Below are 13,721 nucleotides of genomic sequence, written 5' to 3' on the forward strand. Positions count from 1 at the left end.
TAATCCTTATTGGAGGCAAAACAATCCTACAGTACAGTTCCTATACACAAAATCTGTACTAAACACACACACACTGTGAATCACAGCATAATCCTTATTGGTTTTATTTTTTACAAATATACAAGAGGAGCAAATGTAGTAAAGGGAGGTGAATAAATTGCCAACATTATTAACAATAAATCCATTTCCTGCTTAATTTGGACATCTTATTCACATCCCTTTACTACATTTTCTACTTCATTGATTATTCTTTAGGGACTGGGGGAATTGGGCTGGTCTCTATGTTTTACCCAAGAGTCTGATGGGCGATACTGCCTGTGTTTCAAATATACAGAAAGCCATTCCAGAGAAACCCACAAAGACACTCATATAACTATATATACAATCAGCCAACAGAGAGGCAGTAATTAGCTCAGACCGGTCTGGTTATTTGTATAATGTAGGCTGCCTGTGATTGGCTGGAGGTGATGTCATCCCTTGTGCAGGAGGAGGAGGAGGGGGATACCTTCCTCGTCATTCAGTGTCACCCTCTCCACACACGCTGACACAGGCTCACACACAAAGGACATACACACTCTGTGACACACAAAAGCCAGTCATGCACAAATGAGGAGAATTACACAGGGACCCATATTTACCGAGCAAGGGAGAAGCTGACAAAGGTATGTACCTATGCTATGCATTTCTGCTCCCCTGGGTGTATGTGTGCGTGTGTACATGTATAGTAGAATGTAACAGCCACTTACTGTAACCCTTTATGCCTGTCTGAGCATATACAAACATACACACATAACAGTCATATTGTGGTGTGTGTTTAAAAGAAACATGAAATGCATAATAGCGCGCTTTGTGCTTTGTGTCTATGCACTGCCAAATGTGCTGATACAGCTTAATATACACACATAGGCATGTGTACTCAGGCAAGCTGTCACTCCATAACCTCTGAATGTTCTTCAACACTGGCTGTTGTGATCATACATTTGATATAACACAATATATATATATATATATATATATATATATAAATATCAACAAATGTGCACACATACATACAGGGGAGTAGCGGTGGCGAGATAGCTGGGGGATCCTCACGTACAACGGGCTCCCCAAGGGGATGAAGATTAATGTCTAATATCATTAACTGTGGGGAAATGGTAATCTTTGTTTTTGTTGTGGAGGTCCTAAAAAGATTTAGCATTGAAATAATTTTGCATGATGAAGTCATGTTATCCTGAGTTATCCTGAGCAATATATAGGAAGGGTTCAATTATGCATGCATTGTTTGTCATTGTATGTTTACATCTTTGGTATTTGATTTACTGGGTTGAATTGCAGGCAGGGAAGCTGCACTTCCCCTGCAGTATGTTCTGGATATCTGTATGCGTTATTGTGGCAAGGCTTATAGCAATAATAAGATGCTGGGAGACAGGCACTGCAGTCTATGGCTGGGCTTCAGAAGGAAGGGGGAAGGAAGGGGTAATAGGGAGAGACAGGAAAATGGGCAGAGGAGGAAAGTACAGAGACCTGAATTGTAATACTCAGCAAATCTATAGTAGAAGAAGCAGCAGCAGTACCACTGTACCTGTAGAGATCTGAATCTTAGTTTAGGTGATATTTACTTAGGAAAGCATACAATTTTTTAACTCAAAAACAAACCCAAAAAATAACAGACTCTGACACCAATCCTGTATAAAGAAAGACAGACTCTGTGTTGGAGTCTTCATTTCATTTAGCTCTAATATATGTATTAGGTAAATGGAGCTCCCCCAACCTATAATATGTTTTAGAGCCTTCAATCGAAATCTGACTTACACTTCTTCATGAAGAGAACCAGATTGCTGAGAGGGGGATACTGAAGAGTAACTTGAATATTTCAGAAACGGGATAATGGGTTGTATGTAGAAAGTTTTTTATTCCCATGAGATGAAACTTATATTACCCTTTCATTCATAACTCCCTTTTAAAAAGGAAAATAGAAAGATATAGGAAGGTGGGATAAAAGGACCATATTATATCAATCTATTTATCCTATTTTTTTGCCCTCAGCACTATGCCTCCTGTGCCTTTAGAAGAGCGTTCAGCCCCCTTGCCCCGTCCCCGTTCTCTTCCTCTGCGACCTCCTCCTAACCCTCGCTTAGCCCCAGAAGTCAGAGGACTCCAACTTGGACACCGTGCACCCTCTCATGCTGACCTTACACTTCCTGGACCCCTACCCCATCTTCACTCTGCACGATGGACTCGGGAACTCTGCTCCCGGAGAAGGTGTTCTCCTCCTTCACCTTCTCCCCGTTCCCCATCTTGCTTTCGTTGGGCTCTTCATCCCCTAAAATGTGGTTGCAAAGGTTGCTGGCGTCTTCTGCGTCCATCCAGGAAATCTGTGGGCTCATCTTGCAGCTGTGACCCCATTGTGACATTTGACCCCCAGTTTACTGGTGGTTCAAGGGTTAGCTATGATGAAGATGATGATTACAGTGTGCGAGCCATTTGGCCAGATGAACTTGCCCGAAAGATGATGTCACAAACCAGAGGAGGGACACTTGGGGGGGCACCAATGCTTCTAGACTGCAGGGGGCTGACAACTATACGGGGAGATGAATCAGTGACTCCACCTCCTCCACCACCACCATCATCATCTCCACCTTTGTCTCCAATTAGAGGATCAAACCGTAACTTGCAAAGTTTGTATCTCCTTCTGGAACCATTCAATGACAAGGAAAACAGTTGTGAAAAGAAAGGTAACACAGTTCTGAAAAGGAATGGGGGTGCAGGGTAACAATCCTTATTAGAAACAGTCCTTATTGGCCCCCTCTACCCAGGCCCCCTAGCAGTAACAGAGTCTGCTGCATTGCAGTAATGCCATTGGGCACACTCAGATCTGGCAGGTTGACACCTGAAAGGGGCAGTGTCCACAACAGAAGCTTTTTGGAGACCCCTATGGCTGTAAATGGTTCACCAATCTAACTGCTGAAGTCACTTCTTCATAGTCAGGTGAAACAACCCTTGCATATTTGAAATAGATAAGTGGTGGCACTAACCCTTTAAGGTATCCAGAGTTGGACTGGGGTGTGGGGGACCCACCGGTGGGTTTTGTTCCACTGCCTTTGATTATGTCTCCTCTCTCACACAGTTTTAGAGTTTGAATGTCAGGTGTAATACATGACAGTTGTACTGTGATTTGTAAGGAAGGAAGTAGGCATGACACCATGACTAACAGGAAATACATTGCTCTATACAAGCACAAACGTGACTAGAACATTTTCATCACTGTGAATCATATCTTCCCTGCCAAGCTCTATGAAACATCATATTCCTGGAACAAATTAAAACTTGTAATTTTGATAATGCCTGGTTAAAGGAACAGTAAACACCAAAAAAATGAAATTGTATTAAAAAAATAATATAATGTACTGTTAGGGCTCTGGCACACGGGGAGATTAGTCGAAATGCCATCCCACCAGCGAAAATGTAAATTGCCGGTGGGATGGCATACACGGCGGCGCGATTTCAGTGAAATCGCTGAAGTTGCCTTGAGAGGAAACCTCCGTGATTTCTGTGAAATCGCAGCGCCGCGTATGGCATTTCGGGGAGATTAGTCGCCCGCGAACAGGGAAATTTGTTGCGGGCGACTAATCTCCCCGTGTGCCAGAGCCCTTACCCTGCAATGATACAACTAGTGTGTTTGCCTTAGAAACATTACTATAGTTTATATAAACAAAGCTGCTGTGTAGCCATTGGGGCAGCCATTCAAAGGAGAAAGGCACAGGTTACAGATACAGATAACAGATACCACTATATTCTACAGAGCTTATCTGTTATTTGCTATGTAACCTGTGCCTTTTCTTCTTTATTCCAGTTTGAATGCCTGCCCCATGACTACACAGCAGCTGATTTATATAAACTATAGTAGTGTTTCTGTAGCAAACACACCAGTTTTACCAGTGCAGGGCAACACTACATTATATTTTAATTACTTTAAAACACTTTATAATTTTTTTAGAATTACTGTATCTTTAGGCTGTTTCTTTACAGCCTAAATCTAAATCTAAGGTGTAAACAATTAGGGAGCGGCCAGTTAATCTCGGTACTGATACCATTTATAGCTTACACAAAGGTAAACAGTCACAGCAGCCAGACAGATTGGGGGCCAGTTGGACAGCACTGATTTAGGGCTCTGGCACACGGGGGAGATTAGTCGCCCGCGACAAAACTCCCTGTTCGCGGCGGCGGGATTTCGTGCAAATCGCCCAGCTGCGTGTGCCATCCCGCCCGCGACTTACATGTTTCGCCGGTGGGATGGCGGGTCATGGCAACTCGGGGAGATTAGTCGCCCGCGAACAGGGAGTTTTGTCGCAGGCGACTAATCTCCCCCGTGTGCCAGAGCCCTTAGGGTATTGTAGAAACATGATTTACCATGGGCCCCCAGATATACAAGGGCCCTTTAGATTTAAAAATATAGATAAGAGTATTAAAGTTTATATTAGCTTGCGATCCTGTTGAATAATTTGTTAATTATAATACAGGTGTTGGGATTTCTTCTCTAGAAACCAAAATCCCAATATCAGAATCTCCCATGTTAAGAAAATAATTCTCATTTTTTAAAACTGATTTCCTATTCTTCTGTAATAATAAAACAGTGCATTGTATTGATCCTAACTAAGCTGCATGGATCTATATTGGTATCAAAGCAATCCAATCAGGTTTATTTAATGTTTTAACATTTTTTAGTAGACTTAAGGTATGGTGATCCAAATTACAGAAATATTTCTTTTCTCCAGGTTCCAAGCATAGATCCTATACTTTTATATTCATCAGAAGCTTCCAACCTTTAGAATGTCAGCTGTTATTAACACCAGGCCTGGACTGGCAATCTGTGGATTGCCATCTTTTGATGTGTACGTGGACTCCCTATTCTCTACCTCATGCTCTGAGAATCTTCCTTACACACCAGTGAAGCATGCAGGATGGGTGACACATAGTTAATAATTTGTATGACAAGCGCATCTGAATGTAAATGTGACTAAGGGGTAATGTCACTTGTACACAATTTTCTATTCCTATTTCCCAGTGCTTCCATTAATGGCATATCCCAGTTATAAAAAGCAATTCTGCCAATTGTTTTGCACAAAGTCAGCTCATTTCGGAAATGTAACCTGTCATTCCCCCTGCATGGTAGCAGGTAGAGGGGACCCATGAAGAAGAGCAACACAAACAGTTTGAAGGTTTAATTAGGGAGCTTATTTGCTTATTTGTGTAATTCTTGTAGTTTGCCCCACTAGAATATAACAGACTTATTTATTAATATGCTGCAAAGGAGCAATCTAGAAATCTCTATTTCATATATATATATATCCTTTAGGGTCAGTCACAATATTTTGTAAAGCAAACTCATTACAATTATTTATTTAATGTATTTATACATTCATAAATAGAAATTTTATTCACTACAGAAGAGTCTACAAGAGTCTTTAGTGTGGAATGCTCTCCCAATAATTCTTTTGGAGAGTCTTTTCATAATGCTACAAATAACTCTCCCAACTCAGTACATCAATATTCTCCAAAGAGAAATTAACAAATTTATTAGGGATGGAATGCAGAATAGCCTTCAAAATGTTACAATAGTCTGGTATGGCTGGAAATTCCAAGTATCCAAAATATTACAAAGTATGTAATTAGCCCTCTAACCTATATCATTTGCCCTTTTTCTTGCAGCTCTGCCTGAGCCCCCAGCTGATGAATGCACTTTGCCAACAGAATTATCACTTGCTGCACCACTGTCTCCTGACCTGGAGAAAGCAGAGCTGAGTTCCATCTTGCCTTTCCTCTTTCTTGGCAATGAGAAAGATGCTCAAGATTTAAATCGTATGGTTAACCTCAACATTGGCCATGTTTTAAATGTCACAACCCATCTGCCCCTATATCATGTTGAGTCTGGGGCCCTCCGGTACAAGAGACTGCCAGCCACAGATAACAGCAAGCAGGACCTTCGGCAGTACTTCGAGGAAGCGTTTGAGTTCATAGGTAAGAGATTGATCTATTATAGAACAACATTAACCATGAGATTATGTTCTATAAATGCAAGTCTACTGTGTAAAGGTGACCATACACGTTAAGATTTACTTGTTTGGTGTGGTCCACATCAATGAGCTGATGTAGCCCCCGGACTGGCAGCTTAAATCTGCCCATATATGGCCATTTCTCCTTACAAATGATAATAGATTTAGAACTGCTGATATTATTCTTAATTAATAAATAACACCAACACTGTAGGAATTTAGATTGGTCCCAATGGAGCTTACAGTCTAGGGCAGCATCGAACTGGAGAGTGGGGACCCACCAGGGCTCTGACTTCAAGAGCCCCTGTTGCAACATCAAGGGCCCCCCACCTGATGTACACTCCTTCCCTCTTTACAAGAGGTGATGGAGCATCTATAGTGCCACGTGGGAGCAGGCCTGGGTCGCTGGCCCGTGGAGACTGGGGCCCACTGGCTTTTTTACGGTGTCCCACCAGCTCAGTCCGACCCTGGTCTAAGGTTCTTATCACATTTACACAACACACTATATACACTTAATTAGGCAAATTAACCTGCCCGTATGTTTACACACCTTAATTTAATAGGGTTGTAGTTTAAATCGCCTATATGCTGTTTATTTCTGTGCTTATTATACAAAGCAGAAATCAATTTCCATGCTTAGTGATCAACACTATGGTTTATTAAGTATCAAATTGTGGAATTCTGAAGGACTCCCATCAGTTCACTACTTTTTCCATTTATCAACAATTTCCTGACTGTTGTAAACTTTGGAATAACTGTCAGAAGACAATGAGTGGGAATGGGGCTTTATGTGGGTCAGATGCATGATAATGACTTAAAAGGGGCACAAAAAAATGATACCACTGGTTAGGATCATTGTCAGGAAAGCGTGTGTGTCAACTGGTCACAGTTTCTGCTGATTTAAGCAGCCAAACACCTTTCTGCTGTAAAGGGTGTTTGTACTGGGGCATAAAACATCCTGTGTTAACCTATTTTTTTTACTCATTAATGATGATGGCCCGAGGGGACAGAAGGTAAAGGCACATGGGTATCCCCTGTGTAAACTAGGGAGTGCCATGGTCTGCAAGGTGCTGAGAAGCACAGTATTTACTGCTTATGTCATTAAATACAGGGTTCCTAGTCCTGCACTTTACACTGTGTTCTGTATTGTTAATCTATATCAAGGTGCAGAATTCAGTTTGTATCACCAATTCTGTTTGGGCAAGGGCTCCGTCAGTGGTCTTAAGGGGGGTTGGCAAAAGAACCCCAATATATTATTCCATATTCCATAATTATGAACTACTTATTGGTGAAGCTGACCTTTTATACTAGTATATGTACAGTATGTAACACATTTTCCTTTTTTTTATATTTGTAGAAGAGGCCCAGCAGGAAGGAAAAGGAGTACTGATCCACTGCCAGGCAGGGGTCTCACGATCTGCCACCATTGTTATTGCATACCTTATGAAGCACACCTTGATGACAGTGGGGGACGCTTATAAATTTGTCAAAGGGAAGCGACCAATCATCTCCCCCAACTTAAACTTCATGGGACAGCTGCTGGAGTTTGAATCAGATCTGAATGCTGGAGTCACCCCAAGGATCTTGGTCCCCAAGCTGCGGGGTCTTGAGACAGATGTGTGAATGGAGTCATGATAACAGTAAAAGAGAATGGGGGTGAGAAATGAATTGAGGCACTGGAAAGACACAGGGGAAAAGGCCTCTGAGGCTGAATAATTTGTGGGGGAAAAAAGAAACAAGTAAGAAACAGAGATATTTATTTTATAACAGGGGCTTGTATAACCACAGAGACTAAACCTATACCAACCTTTTCCTAAAGCCTCTGACTCCTTGGTGAACCAGTTATATTATAAAATTCATATGTAGCAGATAAGGAATAAATGAGTTCATGCATTCACATTATATATATATATATATATATATATATATATATATATATATATATATATATATATATATATATATATATATATAATATACACACACAAGAATACAACTATGAGATGATTTAAAATAAAATGTAATTTATTTAAAAACTAAAGATAAAGGCTAAAGGAGAAAGGGGAATGAAGAAAGGTAATTATTATATTTCTCCTCAATATAATATACGTAGATTGATATCTTTATATTTTTCCCCATAAAAATATAGTATGAGTAGGAGTACAGTATGAGAAAACAACTTAATGTGCACATAACATATCCTCCTGTACATATTTGAATGTACATGGACTTGTGCATGTTTTCATATTGTTAGCCTTAGCAAGGCGATTCTCCATTGGACACAACTGCAATAAGATCTTACTAAATCAATCAAGCATACAGTATAGAGGATGTGTCCTGTATAGAACAGGGCTGTCCAACTGGAGGCCCAAGGATTTTGATGCCCCCCAGTTTGCTTTAGGGATCCACATACGTATTAATTTGCCATTGCCATTTTAATATATTCTGGTCCTAGTTCACATTGTATAAGAATTAATCAGCCCACTACATTGAACAAGTTAGACAGCAATGACTGACATAGAAGATAACCCATATAAAGTGTATTTTTCCATTATGAGTTGGTATTAAGACCAAACTAATTTTATATATATATATATATATATATATATCCAGGGATGGGGTGATGGCACTCTCAGGGATTTACACAACGAAGTCTTTGGGCTAGGGTACACCTGCTACCCATGGGAAAGGCTCGTACGAGGAGACATGGTGTAGCCAGAGGTTGCCACTAGAGGTCAGAGAAACACTTAAAAGGTTGGAGCTATAGCCAGCGAGAGAACTGTTACATAGTTACTAGGGAAAAGATACATGGTAACAGAGGGAAAAAAACCAAAAAAGAAAAAAGAAACATACAAAGTATCCAAATTGATATATACAATCTATCATTATTTGAACAACTGTAGAAGGGAATCTGATCAGCATCAAAGCTATCAGAAGAACACTTTATTAGAAGTGCTGTAGAGGCAAATTTAAGTAAAACATCCAAGTGGTAAAGTCTCATTAAGTCCCCTTGGGGCCACGCAGTCCAATCTATGGATCCAACGGGATTCCCTCCTCAGCAGGGCCAGGTCTCTGTTACCACCCCTAGATAGGGGGGGTTGGTAGTCTATTGCCATACACTTAAAGGTGGGCAGAGAGTGTCTCATGTGTAAGAAATGTCTGGCGACCGGTTGATTGGATTCGCCTTCTTTAAGAGCTTTACTAATCGCCGAGCGATGGTTGCCAATGCGTTCTCTCAAGGTGGTAATGGTCTTGCCTACATAGTATAAACCGCAGGGGCAGGTAATGATGTACACAACAAAGGTGGAGAGGCAGCCTAGTCGGTGCAAAATTTTTAGTCTCTTACCCGTATGTGGGTGTGGGAAATCCGGACCAACAAGTAGGCACCTGCACGTGACACAGTCAGGGCATTTGTAGCACCCAAGTTTTTTATAACCAGAGAGCCAGTTTTTTGAATTGACCTCTGGGTTTTTAAAGTCAGTTTTGACTAGTAGGTCCCGTAGGCTGTTACCCCTTTTGTAGCCCATAAGGGGCTTCTGGGCGCCTTTTTTGGGTCTATATAAGTTTGTAGCACAGTGTGGTGTTGCTATCCCTGATGAAAGTTCCATTTTGGAACTGAAACGTTGGATTAAATAAAGCCTCACATTTTTTGCAAAATTCAAAGACTTCGTTGTGTAAATCCCTGAGAGTGCCGTCACCCCATCCCTGGATATCTGACTCTCTGCACAGGCACCCAGGTATTGTCTATCTTTATGGTGTGCAGCTTATTGGCAATCTGTATATATATATATATATATATATATATATATATATATATATATATATATATATATATATATAAAACTGCATTCTGTAGGCAGACATTTTAGAACCATACACATGGTATGTGGGTTTTTGACCTATAAGAACTTTTTGGCAAATGCCTGGTTGGGAATATCATTGGAATCAGGGGTCCAACAGAATGCATAATTTCCTATGGCCTGTGGCCTACAATAGGCATGCTTTTTACATAGAAGCTTTAAAATTCATGCAGCTAATCACTGTGAATGTAATGGCAGTCAGTCTGCTCATAGGCCTCTGCCAAGGTCTGTGTAGCAGTAAATCTGAGTAATGCCAATACTGAACTATGCATGGCAAGAGTTAGTTTCAAACATTAAGCACCATTTATGAATAGAAGTGAAAGTTCCTGGACCTCTGGACTTTGGTGTGTTCAGTTCTGCTACAACTTTAAATTCAAGAGAATGAATGGTCATTGAGTTGATCGACATTCCAGTTGAAGTGTGTCTTTGTAGCTATTTTGCCTATGGCTGACCTTTGTGCTTTTTAGCTGTACAAATGGACATTGAAGTTCAACAGATGACGACTGACCTTGTCCCCAACCTAGAAAGACAACTGCTACTGTAAACAAATAGTGCAGGCTTTAATGGTGCATACAGTTGAACGCATCATCTACATATCATTTTACAGGTATGCATTAAGCCACTCTGTTTTTGTGTAACATTATGCTGCCTGAAGTTTGCTATAAACTGGCTGATACCATTGGCAGAATAGACTGACCGCAAAACTGGGCAAAATCCCGAATTGTCAGAACCTCAGGAAGTGGAGCTATGGTTGCTCTTCACTTTCTCATTTGTCAGTGCCTCATAATTAGCAGATATGGTGTATCAGCACCATCCGACATGTCCAGTACCTGAACCAGGTACCTGGGATATAATGGCATTTCAATGTACAGAGGCCCATCAGCACAATAAATAGTGACTGTCTATGACATTTTTATGTAATTTGGATCAACTGCCAGTATCCATTGTTTTGCCAATCTGGGCCTGCCCTGAAACAACCCATATCCATGATATAAAGCTAAAGCATACTCCTACTAAGAATTGCACAAATGTTTTATTGATATCATATTGAGCCATTTCAATGTTGTTGTCCACTTTTGAGTTAACTTTACGTATAATGTAGAGAGAAATATTCTGAGACAATTTGTAGTTGGTCTTCATTTTCTATTATTTGTAGTTTTTTAATTTCATTTTTTGTTCAGCAGCTCTCCAGCTTGAAGTTTCAGCAACATTTGGTTGCTAAGATCCAAATTACCTTAGCAACCAAGGTATGGTTTAAATGGAAGATCAATATATGAATAGGAGAGGACCTGAACAGAAAAATAAGTAATATAACAATTAAAGTGTAGCTTCATGGATCAATCGTTTTTGGTGCGGGGGTCAGTGACCCCCAATTGAAAGCTGCAATGAGTTAGAAGAAGAAGGCAAATAATTCATAAACAAATAATGAAGACTAATTGAAAAGTTGCTTAGAATTGGCCTTTCTATAACATGCTAAAAGTTAACTTAAAGGAGAACCACCCCTTTAAAGGTGATGATGAGGTGGTCATCAAACCCCAAGGTCTATGATCAGGCCAGATATCCATGCTGAGAGAGGTGGATATTTTGATGGGGGTATTGTTTCACTGAGCCCATTTGAGGAAACATTTGACTCTGCTGCTTCGTTGTTTCACTCTGAATCTCAGAATTGTCTTCATGTTTAAGGGAATGAATCAAGAAGAGAACCGTCATTTCTGTTTATTTTTATTCATGTTTTTGTAAAACAAAAAGAAGTTGAAATATGAAAGCTCAAATACGCCAGGGTTTTTTTTAAAGGGGAAAATGAACAATATTTTTTAAAAAGTATTTTGCAACAAACTGATCATGTGCAATAAGAAATGCTAAAATTGTGACGTGTTTTATAATGGGGAAATGTGCGGGAATGGGTATTGCCTGGTATGTAGCACCCTCTTTCTTCATCCCCTTTTGGGTGTATTTCCATGTGTTTTCTTCCTTTTACCTGTGTCTTAAATCTCTTCCATGAGGGAGACCGGATTACCTCGGGCATTAAATCCCTATTTACACTGTGATATAGGGGCTGCCTCCATTGTATCCCATCTGGAGGGCAGTTACAAGTGGCCCCTTGCACCCCAAACTCTTTATTGCTCTCAATATTTTCTGTGGGAACAATTAGCTTTTATTTATTGTGAAACTAAGCTATTTATTGAATAAAACCTTTTTATATGGAACTTTGTTTGAATGTTTCAGTTTCTAGATGCAAAATGCATATACTTGATCTTACTGTACTTGCAAGAGATTTAGGCAGTGAAGAGAAAAACATGTTCCCATTTTGCTTTTCCAGAAAAAGTTCACTGAAATCAATGGGAATCAAAAAGTGAAATTATATTGCAAGGCATTTTTAGCGGTGCAATGACATATACATTTCCCTACCTTGTTAGAGAAGCTCCTTTTCACTTTGCTACAACTATTCTTTATGGGAAAATGGCTCCCATGTTTTCAGTTTCTTACAAACATGGTCCCTCAGTCAGTTCCTTTCTGTATATAGACAGGGAGAGTTCAGATCTCTAACTTATTTTTTCTTGTGGTAGGCAAGGGGCATATAATAATGACATTGGCAATTTTTCTGTGTTTTTTACTGCAAAAGAGAACCACTGGCGAAACCAGGAAATTCACTGGTATAAGGTGGATTTCTACTTCTAAAAAAAAGTACTTTGGTATGAATCTTTAGTCAGGGATGCTTTAATAAATGGGCAAAAGTTGAATCTGCCAAGGACCTACCACCATTTTTTGAGTTATTCTCATATTAGGGGTCATTCATGTGCAATTTCAAACGCAATCTCATTTTTTTTCCCCTTAATGCAGCATTTTCCCCCTGAATTCAGATTGTTGCATTCACAAGGGTTTAGTGCAGCTGACACAATTGTGGGCAATGTGTCAATATTAACTCAATTACACTTGCTGCAAACTGGCCGCAATTGTCATTATGCCTCTGGCTCTCTCTTCTGGGCTCTGAGGGCTTGCTGCTGTGCAATTAAATAGCCTAAACAGCAAGTCTTGGAAAGGTATGTAAATATCCAAAACTGTTATGGGTTCCCCTCTGGGGGAGACATGCTTGAACAGGGATCATTCTGGCCACTGTTCCACCCAGAGGCAGCCTTACCGCTCTGCACTAAACTTTTTTACCTCAGAGTGGGTCGGGGGAGGCTGAATTAGTAGTACAGAAAACTTAATTGAGCTCTCTGTACTAGACCTCTGTTCTGATTTTAAAAACAGAATTTTGTTCCTGAAAGTTATCGGGAGTGGCCTTTTGCTGCCCACAGGCTAGATTCTTAACTTGTGTTTGGCACATACAGAAATAAACAAGGTATATTATAGGATGTTTCTTCTTTCCTATAACCACCCCAGCTTGGGCCTGCAACAGAATATGCCAAAAAGGGCAATAACTTATTGTTTAATAATAATAACCCATCCCTGAAGCAAGTAATTCAAACCTGGGGAAATAACCTTCCATAGACCATAGCAATACACCTACCCCATCCCTTGGCAATAAACTATTATACAGATCTATGCTATCCTATGCCTGCACCACTAACCTAACACAGAGCATAATATTATCCATTCCCTGTCCCAGCATACTCCAACCTGAGGCAATAACCTGCCACATCATGATACCCTATCCATGTTCCATTATTTCCAACTTGGGGCAGTTATCTACAATACGGCATGAGGATATCTCTTCCCTGCCACAAGTACCCACAAGTGGAGCAATTCCCATCCATTTCCCAACATTGTGCAATAGACACAATGGGCTGTGCCTGTCACAAAATGC

The 13,721-nt window shown here is 40.3% G+C and overlaps 1 protein-coding gene across 1 annotated transcript; it reads left to right on the forward strand.

Moving 5' to 3' along the window:
- The first annotated feature begins 527 nt into the window (after positions 1 to 527).
- On the forward strand, positions 528 to 12,120 carry dusp10.2 (dual specificity phosphatase 10, gene 2). Its single transcript, XM_004919175.4, has 4 exons — positions 528 to 662; positions 2,047 to 2,735; positions 5,710 to 6,018; positions 7,411 to 12,120. Exons 2-4 carry the CDS (start codon positions 2,051 to 2,053, stop codon positions 7,674 to 7,676), a joined length of 1,260 nt encoding a protein of 419 aa, XP_004919232.1. The 5' UTR covers positions 528 to 662; positions 2,047 to 2,050; the 3' UTR covers positions 7,677 to 12,120.
- Positions 12,121 to 13,721: the final 1,601 nt, after the last annotated feature.

This window comes from Xenopus tropicalis, chromosome 4 (assembly GCF_000004195.4).
Source record: "Xenopus tropicalis strain Nigerian chromosome 4, UCB_Xtro_10.0, whole genome shotgun sequence".
NCBI classification, from domain to species: domain Eukaryota; kingdom Metazoa; phylum Chordata; class Amphibia; order Anura; family Pipidae; genus Xenopus; species Xenopus tropicalis.